Here is a 21,253-nt window from a genome sequence, read left to right on the forward strand (position 1 = left end):
GAACAAATTCACTTCCTTTTAAAATATTTAGGAACTAGAAAAAATAACCTACACAATGAATCCAATATCATAAAAATCGGTCAACATTTGCGGCCACGGGATAACAACAAATTTCAAGTCAAATTTCCCCGAAACGCAGATTTTGCGAACAGCTTGGGAAGGTTAAGCAAGCAATAAATTTGAACGGATATTTTGAGAACAACTTTGGAACGCTAAGTTTCTTTTTTTTACGTAAAAACATAAATTTTTTACCTTTAAAATCTTCAAAGATGAAATTTAATTGAACTTTCACAGTTACATAAGTATTAGGAATGAGAGCTATTAAAGATGTTGACAGAAGAAAATGGTTCCGCTCAAGATCAGAATTCTTACTCCAGTAAAACAGCTCTAGAGATATTAGGATTTACTCTAAAATATTCTAAAAATCATCATTAGAAAGCAGAAACCAAGATCTATCCGCTGAACTGAAATTTTTTTTGTTCGGATATAACCCACAGCCATACCGCTTGATCAACTGTTTCGAGTTGCGTCAAATTGAGCCATTTAGTTCCGCTCAAGATCATTTACCCTACCAATATGAATTTCTTGTAAACCGAGAAGATTAATTAAGCCTTAAAATCGGATTTTTTCATTTGTTTCAGGAGAAAAATTATGCATTTGTTACCCTTAATATTTCAAATTCACGGTCACCATTTTTTTAATGATAAACACATATATTCTATAATATTATCTATAATAATATATCTATAATATTACTATCTTTTCAATAAACCAATGCCAAATTTATCGTTCAGCAGATATAAGGTTTGTTTTGTCCAATACAATTTTTGTTTCTTTTCTAAAATCCATGCTCGGAGAAGGCTTTAAGGTGAAGCAAAAATCCAGGAGTAGAGATAATGAGAAAAATGTAAAAATCATTTTCCTATGATTCTAAATAGAAGAAAATGGGATCGACATCTTCTAGCATCAATCTTTTAAAAGTTAATTATTTAAAAATTTATTAAATTCCAGTTCACATTGAAGGTTTTGGAATGAAATTATGGCGAAATTATGATCAGTTCGTTTAATCCAGATCAACACTCAAAAGATTTTGCATTCTTCAGTAAGCAAAACTTATTATAAGAGATGCTTTCTTTTCTGCTGGTAAAAAAGATTCGTTAAAGTTAATTCGCTTACCAGAAGCTAGTGGACTATAATAAGCGTCTAGCTATTTTTCTTTTTTGCGTCAGAATCTACATATATGAAAATGATCTTTATCATTCGTTCATTTATTTATATTTTATTAATTTATGAGATCCGGCCTATATCCTTTCAAATGGATAGAAGTACTTTTTTGGCAAAACTGTAGAATATTACTAATATATTCGAATTAAAGGTTTCTGAACAACTAATCACAGAAACTTTAAGTTTGAAGAAAATATTTCAGATTTTTTTTTGTAAATTTCTTTGTTCTGTTAATATGAGAATATCGAAGAAACTCAAGAGGAATAGTTTACAAAATGAATTTTAGTTGTTTTAAGTAAATTTAATCGATAAAGTTATTGAAATTTTTTATTACTAGTTTTTAATAATGATCTTGAGCAATGAATTTTCTGTCAAGATTTTCAATAAGGTTACCACATTTTTTTCTGCACCTATCTGAGCCGGACCATTCCGGGCAATTTTATACAAAAACCTGGCAAAATCCGGGCATTTGATTAAAACATTGACGACCAAAAATCCGGGCAATATCCGAGCAAATTTTGTCAAAACCCAGAAGTTAATTTAAAAAAATCAAGGAAAAAATAGAAAACAAATATTTTTCGTCAAAATTCATCAACATGTTTTAAAGCATATTAATAGCTTCCAACAAAATTTTTCATGATTATTTTTATAAAACTTGCTCAAAAAAATTCGTTTTTGAGGCATACATAAAAAGATTTTACAACACAATTTGTTTTTTTTTGCCAAATAAAGTGAATAAATGCGGGCATAATCCGGGCATTTTTCAATAAAATCTGGTCAACTGGGCCGGGTCGGATTGTTCCCAAATTTTGTATTAAATATCCGGGGAAACCTGGATAAAAACAGGCAATCTGGCAACCTTAGTCATCAAAGATTGATTTTACTCAAATTTAATGAATTTAGGAGTTCTCAACGCAATATCTCCGAAACAAGCACAAAGATGATAGAAATCATTCAAAATAAGATTCCAATTAAGGTGTTTCAATTTTTCCAAATCAGTTTTTATATAGAGGTACTTAAATGCTGTACCACCATGGAAGTTTAGTTAAATCATAATTCTCTTAAAACACGAGTAATTCAGGAGCAAATGAAAATATCTATGAAACAGTTTTCCAGTTTGAATTATTTTCGTTCGTAACATTTTTGAAGTTATGGTCTGGATAGAAATAATGTTTCGTTGTTTAGAAGGTCTCTTATAATTTATACTTTGTTTTTTTTTATACTTCACTGTAAGTTTTCGGTATAGCCTCTTAGATTCTGCCTGTTCCGTTTCGGTAAACGGTGACTTAGAAAATTATACGCAATTAGACATTCCAACAAGCAAAGATTTTAAACAAGACAAAAATATGTACACAAATTTCAATTGAGGCTTTTGTTACCTAGGAATTTGAAGAATGTCTTAAACTATAACACTTTGCGAAAGCTGCAGAAAATAACCCGTCGAATATTTTCCTTAAAAAATTGTGTAAAGGTGGCTGAAATGAATCGTTTATAATATTTCAAAAAAAAAAAAGCTCAACTCTTTCAACGGGACGATAAACAACGAATTCCCTTTTTTCCACTGGAAGGCATTACCATAACAGACAATCAGCAGTCTTAAAAATCTGCGCTTCCGCTTTTTACACCGGATGGATAATTCAAAACAAATAACCAGCAGCTGCAGCCTTAAGAGTCTGTGCTTCTGAAACCAATCCGTCTTTTCCAACCGAAAGGCCAAATTAAAACAATCAGCAGCAGCAGCTTTAACAATCTGCGCTTCTACAGCCAATCCGTCTTTTTTCACCGGAGGACCAAATCGAAACAATCAGCAGCCTTAAAAATCTGCGCTCCTAAAGCCATTCCGTCTTTTTTCACCGGAAGGCCAAGTCAAAACAATCAGCAGCAGTCTTAAAAATCAGCGCTTCTAAAGACAACCCGTCTTTATCCACCGGAAGGCCAAATCATAACAATCAGTAGCAGATGCAGCTTTAAAAATGTGCGCTTCTAAAGCAAATCCGTCCAACAGAAGGCCAAATAAAAAAAAAATCGGCAGCGGCAGCTAAAAATGTGCGCTTCTAAAGCTAGTCCGTCTTATTCCACCGGAAAACCAAATCAACACAAACAATCAGCAGCAGCAGCCTTAAAAATCAGCGCTTCTTAAGTCAAATCGTTTTTTTTTCACCGGATGGACAATTCAAAACAATCAGCAGCGGCAGCCTTACAAATTTACGCTTCTAAAGCCAATCCTTCTTTTTCTACCGGAAGGCCAAGTTAAAACAATCAGCAGCAGCAGCCTTAAATATCTGCGCTTCTAAAGCCAATCCGTCTTATTCCCCCGGAAGACCAAATCAAAACAAGCGATCAGCAACAGCAGCCTTAAAAATCCGCGCTTTAAAGCCAATCCGTCTTTCCTCATCGAAAGTCCAAATCGAAACAATCAGCAGCAGCCTTAAAAATCTGCGCTTATAAAGCCAATCCGCCTTATTCCACCGGAAGGCCAAGTCAAAAAAATCAGCCAATCTGTCTTTTTCTATCGGAAGACCAAGTTAAAAACAAAAACAGCAGCAGCTTTAAAAATATGCGTTTCTTAAGTCCATCCGTCTTTTTCCACCGGAAGGCCAAATCAAAACAATCAGCAGTGGCAGCCTTAATATCTGCGCTTCTAAAGCCAAAACATTTTTTTTCCAACCGGAGGGTCAAATCAAAACAATCAGCTGCGCCAGCCTCAAAAATCTGCGCTTCTAAAGCCAATCTGTCTTTTTCCACCGAAAGACCAAATCGAAAAAATTAGCAACAGCCTTGAATATCTGCGCTTCTATAGACAATCCGTCTTTCTCCCCTGGAATACCAAATCGAAACAATCAGCAGCAGACTTAAATATCGGCGCTTATAAAGCCAATCCGTCTTTTCCACCGGATGACCAAATCAAAACAATCAGCAGTATTCATATCTGCGCTTCTTAAGCCAAACAAAAAAACAAACATAAAAACAAAAACAGCAGCAGCTTTAAAAATATGCGTTTCTTAAGTCCATCCGTCTTTTTCCACCGGAAGGCCAAATCAAAACAATCAGCTGCGTCAACCTTAAAAATTTACGCTTCTAAAGCCAATCTGTCTTTTTCCACCGGAAGACCAAATCGAAACAATCAGCAGCAGCCTTAAATATATGCGCTTCTATAGACAATCCGTTTTTCCACCGGAAAGCCAAGTCTAAACAATCAGCAGCAGCAGCCTTAGATATGCGCTTCTAAAGCCAATCCGTTTTTTCCACCGGAAGGCCAAATCAAAACAATCAGCAGCAGCAGCCTTAAGAATCTGCGTTTCTAAAGCCAATCCGTCTTTCTCCACCAGAAGACCAAATCGAAACAATCAGCAGCAGCAGCCTTGAAAATCTACGCTCTTAAAGCCATTCCGTCCTATTCCACCGGATGGCCAAACCTAAGCAATCAGCAACGGCACCTTTAAAAATCTGCGCTTCCACTGTTTACCATATCCTAAAATCCCCAACAACTACTCTCAAGCAAGGTAGTGGCAGACAAGCGAAAATTGCGGACGCGAAAGGACTTTGTTTTTTTTCTCGTGCCCTCAAAAACAAGGAAGTAACGTTCACATGAGTAAATTGGAAATTTTAGGCATGCATGAGAAAATTGAATATTTTATTGATTTTGAATTTTCATTTTAAATCAACATAATTTTCGTTTCTTATGTGGAACTGAGCCTGCATCTTCCGAAAATTTCCTTCAAAGATACCATAAATTGGCACGAAATCCATAAGCAGGCTCGGTTCCACAGAAGAAACTAAAATGATGATGACTTTTCAGTACAAAATATTCAATTTTCTCATACAAACCTAAAAGCTCAAATTTACTCATTTAAACGTTACTTAAAAATTCTGCAAAAAATCTTGGATTAATTTTAAACCAAAACGAAGCTTTTTAAACCCCAGGGTTTGAGAAATTCAAAAATGGCCCCAAATCGGCTCAGCTTAGTGGGAAACCCTTTAAATACATAAAAAGCAATTTGAAAACAAACGCACAATTTCACATCATCCGACTTGATATAAATTTTTGTAAAAGTTCAAAATTTCATGCAATCAAAAGTTTCACATTATTAAATAAAAACGATTGATCACTTCTATAATTTTCGACCCTTGTAAATCTTTTTTGAGTATGTGATAAAAAAGTTTTTATAAACTTGAAAGGAAAACAAACTAAATTTTCAAGTTGATCTGATGCAAATTAATTGATGATGATCCAATTAGAGAAAAGTTCCACCAAAACGTTTAAGAGTTTGTGTAATGTGGTAGTGTTTTTGTAAGTTGACTTATGATAATTCATCCGGTGTACAGTGTTGTATCCTCATCGAAAGTCCAAATCGAAACAATCAGCAGCAGCCTTAAAAATCTGCGCTTATAAAGCCAATCCGCCTTATTCCACCGGAAGGCCAAGTCAAAAAAATCAGCCAATCTGTCTTTTTCTATCGGAAGACCAAGTTAAAAACAAAAACAGCAGCAGCTTTAAAAATATGCGTTTCTTAAGTCCATCCGTCTTTTTCCACCGGAAGGCCAAATCAAAACAATCAGCAGTGGCAGCCTTAATATCTGCGCTTCTAAAGCCAAAACATTTTTTTTCCAACCGGAGGGTCAAATCAAAACAATCAGCTGCGCCAGCCTCAAAAATCTGCGCTTCTAAAGCCAATCTGTCTTTTTCCACCGAAAGACCAAATCGAAAAAATTAGCAACAGCCTTGAATATCTGCGCTTCTATAGACAATCCGTCTTTCTCCCCTGGAATACCAAATCGAAACAATCAGCAGCAGACTTAAATATCGGCGCTTATAAAGCCAATCCGTCTTTTCCACCGGATGACCAAATCAAAACAATCAGCAGTATTCATATCTGCGCTTCTTAAGCCAAACAAAAAAACAAACATAAAAACAAAAACAGCAGCAGCTTTAAAAATATGCGTTTCTTAAGTCCATCCGTCTTTTTCCACCGGAAGGCCAAATCAAAACAATCAGCTGCGTCAACCTTAAAAATTTACGCTTCTAAAGCCAATCTGTCTTTTTCCACCGGAAGACCAAATCGAAACAATCAGCAGCAGCCTTAAATATATGCGCTTCTATAGACAATCCGTTTTTCCACCGGAAAGCCAAGTCTAAACAATCAGCAGCAGCAGCCTTAGATATGCGCTTCTAAAGCCAATCCGTTTTTTCCACCGGAAGGCCAAATCAAAACAATCAGCAGCAGCAGCCTTAAGAATCTGCGTTTCTAAAGCCAATCCGTCTTTCTCCACCAGAAGACCAAATCGAAACAATCAGCAGCAGCAGCCTTGAAAATCTACGCTCTTAAAGCCATTCCGTCCTATTCCACCGGATGGCCAAACCTAAGCAATCAGCAACGGCACCTTTAAAAATCTGCGCTTCCACTGTTTACCATATCCTAAAATCCCCAACAACTACTCTCAAGCAAGGTAGTGGCAGACAAGCGAAAATTGCGGACGCGAAAGGACTTTGTTTTTTTTCTCGTGCCCTCAAAAACAAGGAAGTAACGTTCACATGAGTAAATTGGAAATTTTAGGCATGCATGAGAAAATTGAATATTTTATTGATTTTGAATTTTCATTTTAAATCAACATAATTTTCGTTTCTTATGTGGAACTGAGCCTGCATCTTCCGAAAATTTCCTTCAAAGATACCATAAATTGGCACGAAATCCATAAGCAGGCTCGGTTCCACAGAAGAAACTAAAATGATGATGACTTTTCAGTACAAAATATTCAATTTTCTCATACAAACCTAAAAGCTCAAATTTACTCATTTAAACGTTACTTAAAAATTCTGCAAAAAATCTTGGATTAATTTTAAACCAAAACGAAGCTTTTTAAACCCCAGGGTTTGAGAAATTCAAAAATGGCCCCAAATCGGCTCAGCTTAGTGGGAAACCCTTTAAATACATAAAAAGCAATTTGAAAACAAACGCACAATTTCACATCATCCGACTTGATATAAATTTTTGTAAAAGTTCAAAATTTCATGCAATCAAAAGTTTCACATTATTAAATAAAAACGATTGATCACTTCTATAATTTTCGACCCTTGTAAATCTTTTTTGAGTATGTGATAAAAAAGTTTTTATAAACTTGAAAGGAAAACAAACTAAATTTTCAAGTTGATCTGATGCAAATTAATTGATGATGATCCAATTAGAGAAAAGTTCCACCAAAACGTTTAAGAGTTTGTGTAATGTGGTAGTGTTTTTGTAAGTTGACTTATGATAATTCATCCGGTGTACAGTGTTAATTTGACGCCATTGAAAATTTGGTGACTTAGACGTATTTCAGGCGTAACTTCCCTTAATTGATGCTCTATATCAGGCATGTCAAACTGGGGGTTTGCGGGCCGCATGCGGCCCGCGGCTTTGGTTAATGCGGCCCGCGTAGCCCCGTCTTAAAATTTCACAAAATTCCCTACTACACAGAAGTACGCTGGTTTTCTTGCCACAAAATATTAAAAAGATTTTTTTTGCAGCGAGAGGAAATAATATTATTCTTGCAAATGAAAGGTGCAGCAAAAAGGTTCAAGCAGACGACTGGGTTCAGGATTTGATATTTGACGTTGATCTCACTGGCCACCTGCAAGATTTGAACTAAAAGCTTCAAGGAAAAGAAAAAAAATATCATAACTGCTTGTGATGATGTAAAAAACTTTCTAGCGAAATTACGGTTATGGGTCAACCAAATTTCTAAAGAAACCCTTGGGCACTTTTCTACGTGTCAAGAACTGAAAAGATCAAATGAGGCTGCATCATTTGGTAAATACATACTTCACCTAGAATCGTTACTAGAATCATTCAAAAGCCGTTTTCGTGACTTTAATTCATACGAGCAAGAACTTTCGTAGTTTGCATCTTCATTTTCGTTTGCTCCTAAAAATGCTGCTGATAATTTGCAACTAGAGTTGATAGAGCTGCAATGCGATTCTTTAATGAAAGCGAAATAAATTGAAGTGGCTGTACCAAAATTTTACAGTTATTTGCCTGAACGCTCAACGTAGGAAATTTGTTGCCAGCATTCTTGCTATGTTTGCAAGTAGCTATATATGTGAGCAGATTTTTTCCATAATGAAAACTATAAAACTCCTCATCGTTCGAGATTATCTGATAAAAATTTATCGTCAATAATGAAAGTGTCAGTGACAAATAAACTTCAACCTGATATCAGGACAATAGATATAATGCATTATAATATAAGAATGATAAACATTAAAAGCTTACATAAAAATTGCAAAATTTCATTCAAAGTTTACTTATAACTATATTCCATTTTATTGTATCTAATCTCCGCGATACTAATATGTTATGTTTTCTAACTGATTTTGGCTGCGGCCCTCTACGTCATAGGAAATGTTTAATGCGGCCCGCACACTTAAACGAGTTTGACATGCCTGCTCTATATTGTCCAAGAGTCAGTGGTCAGATTTCAGTAACCTCACGATTTACAAAACCTTAAAATCAGTACAGATCATATTAGAATTAGGAGAGATTTAGTAGTTTAACACATGAGTGTCGAATTGACACTCCTTAAACATTAACGTTTTAAAAATCTGGATGGATGAGTGTTGAATATGTACGTAGGTACAACTAAATGAACGCTACTTGATTACATCTACAACGTTGAAACATCAAGAAAAACAAACAAGTTTCTGCTTTGAAATTAGTAAGTTATCAGAAATTAATCATTTTGAAAAAAAAATCATCCAACGATACTCTGATTTATATACTTTTACACTAAGCTTGAAGCCTAAAACAGTTACTGAACGAGTGAACACAAAAGAACACGCAATGTCCCAATAAAAATTCTAAAACAATAACAATAACAAATGAAATTTAAATATTAACTTTTTTTTTCAATTTCCATCCTCCATTGCAGATGCTCAACGTAGGCCCTTCTAGCAATCCTTCGACCAGCAAAAACCGGTGATGGGTCATTCATCGTGCCATCAATACCATCACCGAGATCGCCATCATTTTCAATTCTGCGCCTCGAGACGACGACGGCCGTTGGAAGTGGATCCCCGAAATCGCTGGATCTCGCCTCACCCGTGGCCACAACAGCTGCACCTGCTATGGTTGATTTGTGGCTTTCTGTTGCTGCCAATAGGGGTACCATTTCCGGGTGCTTCCGGTCACGCGTTCGAGCAATCTCCTCTGCTTCAGCGGGATTCTTCCGATGTCGAGCCAACATCTGCGCTAACGGCGGCCACACTTCCGCCCTGTGAGCACAAAGTCCTGGAGGATCTTCCACCGGATCCGTTCTACGATGTTTCGGATATTACGATCCAGGCCGCCAAATCGTTTGCGGAATTTCTAGCCAGGTGGAAAATCGACACCAGCAAGGACACCCAGAAGCTTACCGTGGCCCGGGAGAAGGCCAACGATCTGGCCGATTACGTTCTGAAACAAGACGATGGCTTGCTGGCAGTGGGAATTGCATCACCTAAACTTCCACTGGCCGTCGTTCAGTTTCGAGATAAAATTGACCCACTGCATGCGAATCTCTCGGAAACGAAAAGCTTTCTGTCCACCTACTGGCGCGAGTTGGGCAACGCATGGAACCAAAGCAATGGAGCTCAGTTCTGGAGTGCCCCGTTCCGTGATTGTGGACCACTGTACGGCCGATGGTTGTGGCCTTTCAGCGTGACGGTCGAATCGCAAGGATACAAGTAAGTGAATCGACACCTTTCCTCCCCCAACCAATCCCACGACTTCCGGTCAAACACTAGAAAACTAGCACCGTGTACCGGTTTCACAGCTCCCGAACCTGCTGTTGGCTGTCGAAGTAATTATCGCTAATTGAATTCTAGATGCCTCCGGCACATTTTCGGTCCCATTCGGTGGAACGCGTAGGACCTTATCGAATTCCGGAACTACGTGCAACCGACACGGCGATTATTTATGCATGCCATTCGCGAGTTTTCTTAGTTCCTGCGATTACAACAAGTTCGAGTTTATTTGCCGCGGGAGCAGGGTTGCCAAGATGACATGATAAATTTAGGTTTTGATTTTTTACGAAGTTTTAAAATAGTCACAGTTTATTTTTTTTTTTAAATTGAATTATGCTTTAAATGTTGTTAAAAGAAATCTCTATAAACCCACAAAAAAGAATTATTTGAGCATATATATGTTGATAAATACTCAATGCCATAAAAAAGGGGTAAACAGGGACATGGAGATGAATCGGGGCACAACGGATCCAAAAGCAATCGACACATGATTCCATCTGCTTCCAATGATTCAACTGCTTGAATGATTGTGTAAAACCAAAGATAAATTATATTTACTTTATGTTGCTTGAATGAATTTAAAAAATACTGATTGAGGCACAAACTATACACTGATTTGCCTTTTTAATAATGTTGTTGAGCCGATTCTATTTAAGTACATGAGTTTCTCAATAAACAAGCAACTGTCCCTGTTCACCCTACTTTACTATGGAGCAGTTCCGTACAATGTACAATGGTTCAGAAATGAAATTAAGCAGGAAACAATTATTTGCGTCTTTCGCTTAAGTTTGATGGATTAGATATCTTAGACAAACATTTACAACAACTAAAGTGGGTCATTTTGAATGAAACAAATTTATATACTATAAATTATCCTTCAATGGAAATGTATACTTTTTCACAAAACTTGTCGTATATTCCGATTATCATGTATAAGAGCCCTCCCTCCCTTAGATGGGAGGAACTCCAAAATTCACTGGAACAATTATTTACTTGAAAAACTACTTCATGCAAAATTTCACATCAATCGGTCTAGTAGTGTCTGAGTTCTTGATGGACACAGTTATAAATTATATCTATTTTTTTTCAAAGTTTTCAGCGGATTTTACTTAACTTCAAACAACGATTAAATGCTTTAAACAAAAAGTATTCCATTAATTTTATGATATTGTTAAAACTGTAACATGAAATTTCAAATGCAATCAAAGATGAAATTCTCGACTTACTCTATTTGAAGTTATTCTAGCTCCAAAAGATTTACTTTTCAACACAAATTGATCAATAAGTTCAAAAAAGAAACAAATTTTGGTGATTCGTTTTCCACAAAAGATACGCATGATGATTACCTAAAACCTTGACGAATAAATATTTTTGATGGAACATCACCTGGAGAAGATAAAACTAAAAAAAGCTCTTTATTGTAGGACAACCCTAATTCTATGAAAACAAATTGCTATTAATCTTTCATTTCAAGAGATTGTTCAATGGCTTCGGCAAAGTTTCAAGAATTATTAAAATCTTACTTATTATAGAACCATGTAGTCCTCAATCTTAGCACAGTTAAAAAATAATGTTCATGTCTCAGAAACTTCATGAACCATCCTAAAATTATTTAATTCAAAATGACCACCTCAGTTGTTGTAAAAGTTTGTCTAAGATATCAAATGCATCAAACTTAAGGGACAGACGCAAATTGTTTCCCGCTAAATTTCAATATTTGGTTTTTTTGACTCTTTTGTAACTGTAGGACATTTTTTTTGTAACTGTAGGACAAAGGTAACGCAATTTTCGAGCATTTTCGACCCAGCCCCGTTCCCCCTACGTAATACATTAGTCTCAGAATTTCTAAGCAGAATCCACAAAGCGTAACAAGTTGCTATACCCCCACCCCCCTAAAAGCATTTCGTAATATTTGAATGGTTCCAGATAAATATATGATGAAGATGAAAAAGCTAAGTTTTGGGGCCTATGTTTAATGAAAGATAGAAGATGGTAGATGGTCAATTGAACCCGAATCTTTTGTCGGATTTTGTCAATCATCCCTCGATTAGGTGATATGAAGTTCATAAGATTAAAATTGAATCAGTTTTGAGTCGATAACTGATTAACATTCAATTAAGGAAAAATATTTCGTTGATGATGATGCGTGATCTAAAAAAGTAAAATTCTTCAGTTTATAATATTTTCGAAAGAAGAATGTTTCTGATATTACTGAGAAAAATATTTAAAAAATTATATCATATAACAAATTTTTTGAAATCTTCAAAAAGATTTAATTTTTTGTTTTTTTTAATATCTTTAACTCAATTAAGTTAATACTTCTTTAAAAATTCGTTAAAAAATTTCACACAATTTAGAAAAATTGACGTGTAGAAAACTTTTATAACTTTTTTCTTAGATGTCAAAATTACTTGAAGTCTTGACGAAAGTTTACATAAAAAAAATATTTTAATTTTTTTTTTGAGTTTTAAGCTCCTTCAGAAAAGTGCATAATTTTCCCTAGTATTTTATACATATTTTCATAAGTTTCACTGCCGTTCCTAGCCATAAACGTGTGAACGAGAAAAACGTGACTAAAATTTCAACTTTAATTCCAATTTTGCTCTTAAACTAGAAATTCACCGACATTTTTTTTCGTAGTTAACAAATCAAGTTCATCATTTTGCAAAGTGTTCTGCCAAATCACAATTACATTTCCTACAACAAACGAAAATTGAGAGTCAAAAATGCTTTGCAAGACATTTTGCGTAGAATTAAAACGAATACCAATGCTTATTTTCCGAAAAACTGTCACACGGCTACACTTTTATATCGTTTTTCAAGCTCTTATAATTTCCATTTTTTCCAAAAAAAAATCAAGTTGAACTATTGATTGAGATATACGTTCTTCTTTGTTTATAAAAATGTATAGGTCTTGTAAGTAGTGCCTATGTTGATGAAAATTTTTTTTTGTAAATCATTCACTAAATGCTACTTTCCCACTCAATATTTTAGTATTCCTTTCGGTGAATAACATTATATTCAATAGTTTGACTTAATCTTTTTAAAAAATTGATAAAATTTGCATTTTAAACAGAATTCTGTAAAGTGTGACATTTTTGCTTAGAAACATCAACATAGAGTCAACCAACTTGATGAAAATTGTGTATAAGTTCAGAACAAAGTATTTATTTGTCAAAAAGAGACCATTTCCAGCAAATTAACGAAAATGTCCCAAAACTCACATGGGATAATTTTGCTTGGAACGGTTGGTTTAAATCCCTTTAAAAATTACCCAGCTTGAGGCATTTGCGATTGCAAAAAATTAAAAAATATATATATATATATATATATATATATAAATTTTAACCGACAAAATAGTCTACTATTATTTGACAGATCTCAGCGGTTCAAAAAAAAGGGCCAATTTTACTATTTTAAAATGTTCCGCCAAATGAGCATGTATGGGGCAGTTCCATAAAATGAGGAGGCAAAAAATATTTTTGGTGTTTTCGATTTTTTGTAAATTTTGGACATTTTGTTAGAAAAATGCTATTCAAACTTATTTTAGATACTTTTATACAAAAATTGTTAAAAAAACCATCTTAAAAAATAAGATAAATGGTACAAAATTTCAACCGTAACGGTTCACACAGGAGTATTTAACCCAAAAACCTGGGCAAAAAGCTCAAAATTTTTATTCCATTGGTTACTTTTATGTCAATGTTTATTTGATTCTTGAATAAATTTAGCACCATGTACCGGTCAGTTTTTTGACATCTGATTTGTTTATAAGCTGTTGCAGCTGTCGAAACTTTAGTATTTTTATGAGATAGAATTTTTCTACAAATAGTTGAATCAGCGCGACTACGTCATATCAATGAATAAAACTTTCTTAAGTGACTAAAAATGAAAATTTGAAATGGAAAACTTCAATGGAGGGATGTTTAATAATTTTAAGTATAATTGACAAAATTCGATATAGTCATCGAATTTTAGTACGCAGTGCTTTGAAAATTATTTTATTTATTTTCCTGGAATTCTAACCTGTAATATCTATCATGTCATATAAATGTTAGAAAATTTCTAATTGTAAATTATGAAATATTACGAAAACGGTAAAAATATATTAAATGGTCTTGAAAACGTGTACGTCTCGGTGGTCGAGTGGTTAGCGTGGTAAGACGGTAATGGCTAGCCCACTGATGGCATGCGTTCGATTCCCATCTCGGTACTGGGTGTTAAATGTTAATCTTAAGTTGTCCACGTCATTTATTCAGTCTGTAAAGCCTAAATCGGCTAAGACGATGTATGTTTTTTTTTTAAACTTTGGTTGCCTCAGGCCGATTTCTTTTGAATATGGTTTTAATTGAAGCCTAAATGACAAATATTTCATCGGAAGAAAGCATTTCGATAAGAGTTAGAAGAAAAAAGTTTTTAGGCTTCAAAAATGGGCTCACTATTTTAAGGGTAGTATTCATCTCTGTTAATGAGGCGTCAATATGTTCGACCGCCCCGACTCATTAACATTGATGAATACCACCCTTTTAAAAGTAAGGGATGAATAACGCGAGAGCGTTAAAATCCCAGAAAAAAAAAACAAAAAAACAAAAAAAACCTTTAAGAAGTTTTTGAAGCCTAATAACTCTCATCGAAATGTAGTCTTCGGATGAAATATTTGTGATTGGTAAATAAAAACCGTATTTAAAACAAATCGCACGAAGGGAACCAAAGTTATATTTTAAAAATTGGTTTTTCATATTTCTTTCGAAAAAAAATGTCTCAAAATCCCAAACAAACTTAGGGCTCGTTGAGCAACTCCTTCCCGTGGTCCAATCTGGCACAAATTTGGCATGAGATCCTGTGCTAGCCCTAGGATCAATTTTAGCCTGCAGCGCATAACATTTCCCATTCAAATTTGAGGCAGTCGTTGCCCCAGTTGAAGGCATTCAGTAAGCTTTCAAAAACCCGTTTAATGGAACTGTTAGTTACTTGGGAATGTTTGAAAATAAATTGCCGTTGGTTGAAAAAAATAAAACAAACCCTAAAGAAATCTGATAATATAAAATAAATTGGTAGAAGTGCATCGAAGCTTCAAAACCAGATTGCTTGTGCATTTTCTATCACTTCCTGTTCGTAAAAAAGTCGTGTTTATAAAATTTTAAATTCTTTTAGAACACTCATACATAATCGCGTAAATTGAAAATGTTCCTCGATAATCTAGAGATACTTGACGACATTATTACAAAAAAGTCATCTCAAGTTTTAACCATTCTGGCAGCACTACCTACTTCCTTCCCGAAATTCGTCCGCGAACGATAGGCAGTTGGAAGGGAAACACACCAATTCGCTTCCGATGGCGCTGTATAAATTAAGCCTAACCTGTTCGGTATTCAGGCGAGGTTCCTGCCAAAATTCCACATCAGCAACTGTCGGGGGAAAGGCGAGGAAAGTTGGGCCGTTTGGTGGTTGTTCTACCTTCCGCCAGCTCTCAAGTGGAAACGGATACGGGTTTGTTGTTCGAGTGGATCACGGCGGCAGTAGTCTGATGGCTGGCAGGCAGACCGGAAACGGGCGGGTGAAATTGTTTAGATACCCCAGATCTTTGGGTTACGGCTTAGGACATATGTATGCTCGTTCAGGAAGACGATTGAGCAAATATGCCAATCCAGTGAAGAGGCATTGATGGAAATTTCATATTTTTATGTACTGAAAGAAGTGAATTCTAAATGCGATGGTTATTCGTTATACTTCAAGGAGGATGTAGGTATTGTTTATTTCTCTAAAAAAATATCAAAATTGTCCAAATTGTCAAAATTGACAAAATTATCAATATGGTCAAAATTGTCAAAATTGTCAAAATTGTCAAAAGTGTCAAAATTGTCAAAATTGTCAAAATTGTCAAAATTGTCAAAATTGTCAAAATTGTCAAAATTTGGGGATTTTTTTTATTATCTGACAATTTGCGCCGGGGGTCTTCAGATTTTCCCCAAAATTGAAAATTTGGCTCATTTTTGCGACTTAAAAACACATGTATTTTTTCAGATTTCTAACATTTTTATTTTTTGAGTTAGCTTCGGTTAGATTTTTTTGTCAATAAAAAATAACCATTTTTCAAAGCTACATAACTCTGCTATTTTTCAACGGAAATTATAAAATAGCACATCAAAATGCATTGGAATTTTATCAGCTTTCCAAATAAAATAGTTGCTAAAAAATAAATAAAGACCTTCAATATGAAAAGTTGTATATAAACTTTAAATGGCGTCTAAAAGTACCGTCTGCACCACCGAATATTTTGCAAAAAATACCATTGAATAGCTCAATTTATGATGCAACTTTCATCTGAAGACACCAAAGTGGGCCATCAACACCCTGAAGAGTTATGAAAGAAATAATGACGATAAATCTCTTTTTTTGCGACAAAAACAAACAATGGTCGAACAACTACACTTACATATGGAGGTAGCCCGCACTTCTAACAACATGGAAACAAAAGAACTTGCCAAACAGGTAAAAAACACTACTTTTTCGTTCTTTGTAGAGTGTTTGCAGCATAACTGACTTTAAATTTTAACCAAAATTCTTAGTATCGTATTGTTAATGCGATATAACAAGTAATGGAAATGTTGCTTTTACAACCTGGTCAGGTCATATGCTATATAACTTATTAACTTTTCGATCAAAGATCATTGTGAAGCATAATCAATGCCAAAAATATAAGGTTCAGTTCCTGTGTTTGGAATCACAAAAATGTGATTAAAAAATGAAATATAGACGTGCTTTACATAGTTTTGATATCGGGAGCTAAGCACTGGACACCAAAATCCATTTCCATTGATCAAAAACAAAGAGTGTGGCACAAATGTAGAAATAATCTAAGTGCTCAGTATGGCCAGCCCAGGCTGTTAAAAGCATCATTCCCATTGTAGGTAATATGAAATTGAAAATATAATCTTTTAACCGAATTTGTTTTCTCCATTCGCCCAGTTTTGAAGTTTACCATACTAGAACGAACATAATTCGTCGTCAGTGTTTTGCTACCTCGATCGCTCACAAACGAATCTTCAGTGTTCCACCGTCCATTTTAAATCAAATCTGGAGAATTCCGGATGCCAAACTGAGCGCATAAACTTCTAAAAATGACAGCCAAATTTGCAAAACTTATTGTGACCTGGTGCAAAACTGGGTATAAAAGAATACGTTATTAGATTTTTGGATATAACATGAAGTCAGTTAAGCTGCAACACTCTACCGCCCCTACTTTCATAGCAGTTCCATATGCAACAACAAGCAAGCGAGAAAATCAGCTTTTCCTGTTTTGGAATGCATTCTTAAATTGTGATCACCACTTTCGGCATAAACGAAAATCGTTTCTCGGTCGTCATAATAAATCGTAAGACCTGAAATTTTCCAAAATGGGGTATTGGTAAGGTCGAGAGCACCATTTTTATTCATTATGGGACTGTTTATCGACCATATTTGAAACCTTTTTCAAATCTACTCGCATTACAATCCTATACAAAATATTTTTCTCTCACCAAGCCACTTTCTTTTTTTAAATTATTCAAAGCTATAAATCAAAGACTATTTAGCCGAAAGAAGCATTGAAAAGTAACCAAATCCGTGGTATTTCACATATAGAACCGTTATTCGAGTGTATTTCATATAGGACAGCCACAAAATGTTTTTTTTTTTTCGAAGTTTGTAGAACAAAACCTCATTTTTTAATGTTTATTTTGAATCCCTATGTTGACCTAAAATGACGAAAATTCATATGGGACTGTTATGCGAGTAGGGCACAAAAAATAGTGTTTTTTACCTGCTTTGGCAAGTTCTTTTGTTTCCATGTTGTTAGAAGTGCGCGCTACCTCCATATGTGAGTGCAGTTGTTCGACCATTGTTTGTTTTTGTCGCAAAAAAAGAGATTTATCGTCATTATTTCTTTCATAACTCTTCAGGGTGTTGATGGCCCACTTTGGTGTCTTCAGATGAAAGTTGCATCATAAATTGAGCTATTCAATGGTATTTTTTGCAAAATATTCGGTGGTGCAGACGGTACTTTTAGACGCCATTTAAAGTTTATATACAACTTTTCATATTGAAGGTCTTTATTTATTTTTTAGCAACTATTTTATTTGGAAAGCTGATAAAATTCCAATGCATTTTGATGTGCTATTTTATAATTTCCGTTGAAAAATAACAGAGTTATGTAGCTTTGAAAAATGGTTATTTTTTATTGACAAAAAAATCTAACCGAAGCTAACTCAAAAAATAAAAATGTTAGAAATCTGAAAAAATACATGTGTTTTTAAGTCGCAAAAATGAACCAAATTTTCAATTTTGGGGAAAATCTGAAGACCCCCGGCGCAAACCCGTCAGATAATAAAAAAAAATCCCCAATTGTCAAAATTGTCAAAATTGTCAAAATTGTCAAAATTGTCAAAATTGTCAAAATTGTCAAAATTGTCAAAATTGTCAAAATTGTCAAAATTGTCAAAATTGTCAAAATTGTCAAAATTGTCAAAATTGTCAAAATTGTCAAAATTGTCAAAATTGTCAAAATTGTCAAAATTGTCAAAATTGTCAAAATTGTCAAAATTGTCAAAATTGTCAAAATTGTCAAAATTGTCAAAATTGTCAAAATTGTCAAAATTGTCAAAATTGTCAAAATTGTCAAAATTGTCAAAATTGTCAAAATTGTCAAAATTGTCAAAATTGCCAAAATTGTCAAAATTGTCAAAATTGTCAAAACTGTCAAAATTGTCAAAATTGTCAAAATTGTCAAAATTGTCAAAATTGTCAAAATTGTCAAAATTGTCAAAATTGTCAAAATTGTCAAAATTGTCAAAATTGTCCAAATTGTCAAAATTGTCAAAATTGTCAAAATTGTCAAAATTGTCAAAATTGTCAAAATTGTCAAAATTGTCAAAATTGTCAAAATTGTCAAAATTGTCAAAATTGTCAAAATTGTCAAAATTGTCAAAATTGTCAAAATTGTCAAAATTGTCAAAATTGTCAAAATTGTCAAAATTGTCAAAATTGTCAAAATTGTCAAAATTGTCAAAATTGTCAAAATTGTCAAAATTGTCAAAATTGTCAAAATTGTCAAAATTGTCAAAATTGTCAAAATTGTCAAAATTGTCAAAATTGTCAAAATTGTCAAAATTGTCAAAATTGTCAGAATTGTCAGAATTGTCAAAATTGTCAAAATTGTCAAAATTGTCAAAATTGTCAAAATTGTCAAAATTGCCAAAATTGTCAAAATTGTCAAAATTGTCAAAACTGTCAAAATTGTCAAAATTGTCAAAATTGTCAAAATTGTCAAAATTGTCAAAATTGTCAAAATTGTCAAAATTGTCAAAATTGTCAAAATTGTCAAAATTGTCAAAATTGTCAAAATTGTCAAAATTGTCAAAATTGTCAAAATTGTCAAAATTGTCAAAATTGTCAAAATTGTCAAAATTGTCAAAATTGTCAAAATTGTCAAAATTGTCAAAATTGTCAAAATTGTCAAAATTGTCAAAATTGTCAAAATTGCCAAAATTGTCAAAATTGTCAAAATTGTCAAAACTGTCAAAATTGTCAAAATTGTCAAAATTGTCAAAATTGTCAAAATTGTCAAAATTGTCAAAATTGTCAAAATTGTCAAAATTGTCAAAATTGTCAAAATTGTCAAAATTGTCAAAATTGTCAAAATTGTCAAAATTGTCAAAATTGTCAAAATTGTCAAAATTGTCAAAATTGTCAAAATTGTCAAAATTGTCAAAATTGTCAAAATTGTCAAAATTGTCAAAATTGTCAAAATTGTCAAAATTGTCAAAATTGTCAAAATTGTCAAAATTGTCAAAATTGTCAAAATTGTCAAAATTGTCAAAATTGTCAAAATTGTCAAAATTGTCAAAATTGTCAAAATTGTCAAAATTGTCAAAATTGTCAAAATTGTCAAAATTGTCAAAATTGTCAAAATTGTCAAAATTGTCAAAATTGTCAAAATTGTCAAAATTGTCAAAATTGTCAAAATTGTCAAAATTGTCAAAATTGTCAAAATTGTCAAAATTGTCAAAATTGTCAAAATTGTCAAAATTGTCAAAATTGTCAAAATTGTCAAAATTGTCAAAATTGTCAAAATTGTCATAATTGTCAAAATTGTCAAAATTGTCAAAATTGTCAAAATTGTCAAAATTGTCAAAATTGTCAAAATTGTCAAAATTGTCAAAATTGTCAAAATTGTCAAAATTGTCAAAATTGTCAAAATTGTCAAAATTGTCAAAATTGTCAAAATTGTCAAAATTGTCAAAATTGTCAAAATTGTCAAAATTGTCAAAATTGTCAAAATTGTCAAAATTGTCAGAATTGTCAAAATTGTCAAAATTGTCAAAATTGTCAAAATTGTCAAAATTGCCAAAATTGTCAAAATTGTCAAAATTGTCAAAATTGTCAAACTGTCAAAATTGTCAAAATTGTCAAAATTGTCAAAATTGTCAAAATTGTCAAAATTGTCAAAATTGTCAAAATTGTCAAAATTGTCAAAATTGTCAAAATTGTCAAAATTGTCAAAATTGTCAAAATTGTCAAAATTGTCAAAATTGTCAAAATTGTCAAAATTGTCAAAATTGTCAAAATTGTCAAAATTGTCAAAATTGTCAAAATTGTCAAAATTGTCAAAATTGTCAAAATTGTCAAAATTGTCAAAATTGTCAAAATTGTCAAAATTGTCAAAATTGTCAAAATTGTCAAAATTGTCAAAATTGTCAAAATTGTCAAAATTGTCAAAATTGTCAAAATTGTCAAAATTGTCAAAATTGTCAAAATTGTCAAAATTGTCAAAATTGTCAAAATTGTCAAAATTGTCAAAATTGTCAAAATTGTCAAAATTGTCAAAATTGTCAAAATTGTCAAAATTGTCAAAATTGTCAAAATTGTCAAAATTGTCAAAAATGTCAAAATTGTCAAAATTGTCAAAATTGTCAAAATTGTCAAAATTGTCAAAATTGTCAAAATTGTCAAAATTGTCAAAATTGTCAAAATTGTCAAAATTGTCAAAATTGTCAAAATTGTCAAAATTGTCAAAATTGTCAAAATTGTCAAAATTGTCAAAATTGTCAAAATTGTCAAAATTGTCAAAATTGTCAAAATTGTCAAAATTGTCAAAATTGTCAAAATTGTCAAAATTGTCAAAATTGTCAAAATTGTCAAAATTGTCAAAATTGTCAAAATTGTCAAAATTGTCAAAATTGTCAAAATTGTCAAAATTGTCAAAATTGTCAAAATTGTCAAAATTGTCAAAAT

At 33.2% G+C, this 21,253-nt stretch overlaps 1 protein-coding gene across 1 annotated transcript in view; it reads left to right on the forward strand.

The window, feature by feature from the left end:
• The window catches only part of LOC129741703 (probable G-protein coupled receptor 158), a 351,812-nt gene that overhangs the window by 202,750 nt on the left and 127,809 nt on the right, over positions 1 to 21,253 (forward strand). The window contains exon 3 of the mRNA XM_055733449.1: positions 9,130 to 9,922. Within this exon, the coding sequence (XP_055589424.1) occupies positions 9,180 to 9,922 (743 nt within the window). The 5' untranslated portion in view covers positions 9,130 to 9,179. The remainder of the gene's footprint in view (positions 1 to 9,129; positions 9,923 to 21,253) is intronic.

This window comes from Uranotaenia lowii, chromosome 2 (genome assembly GCF_029784155.1).
Source record: "Uranotaenia lowii strain MFRU-FL chromosome 2, ASM2978415v1, whole genome shotgun sequence".
Classification (NCBI taxonomy): domain Eukaryota; kingdom Metazoa; phylum Arthropoda; class Insecta; order Diptera; family Culicidae; genus Uranotaenia; species Uranotaenia lowii.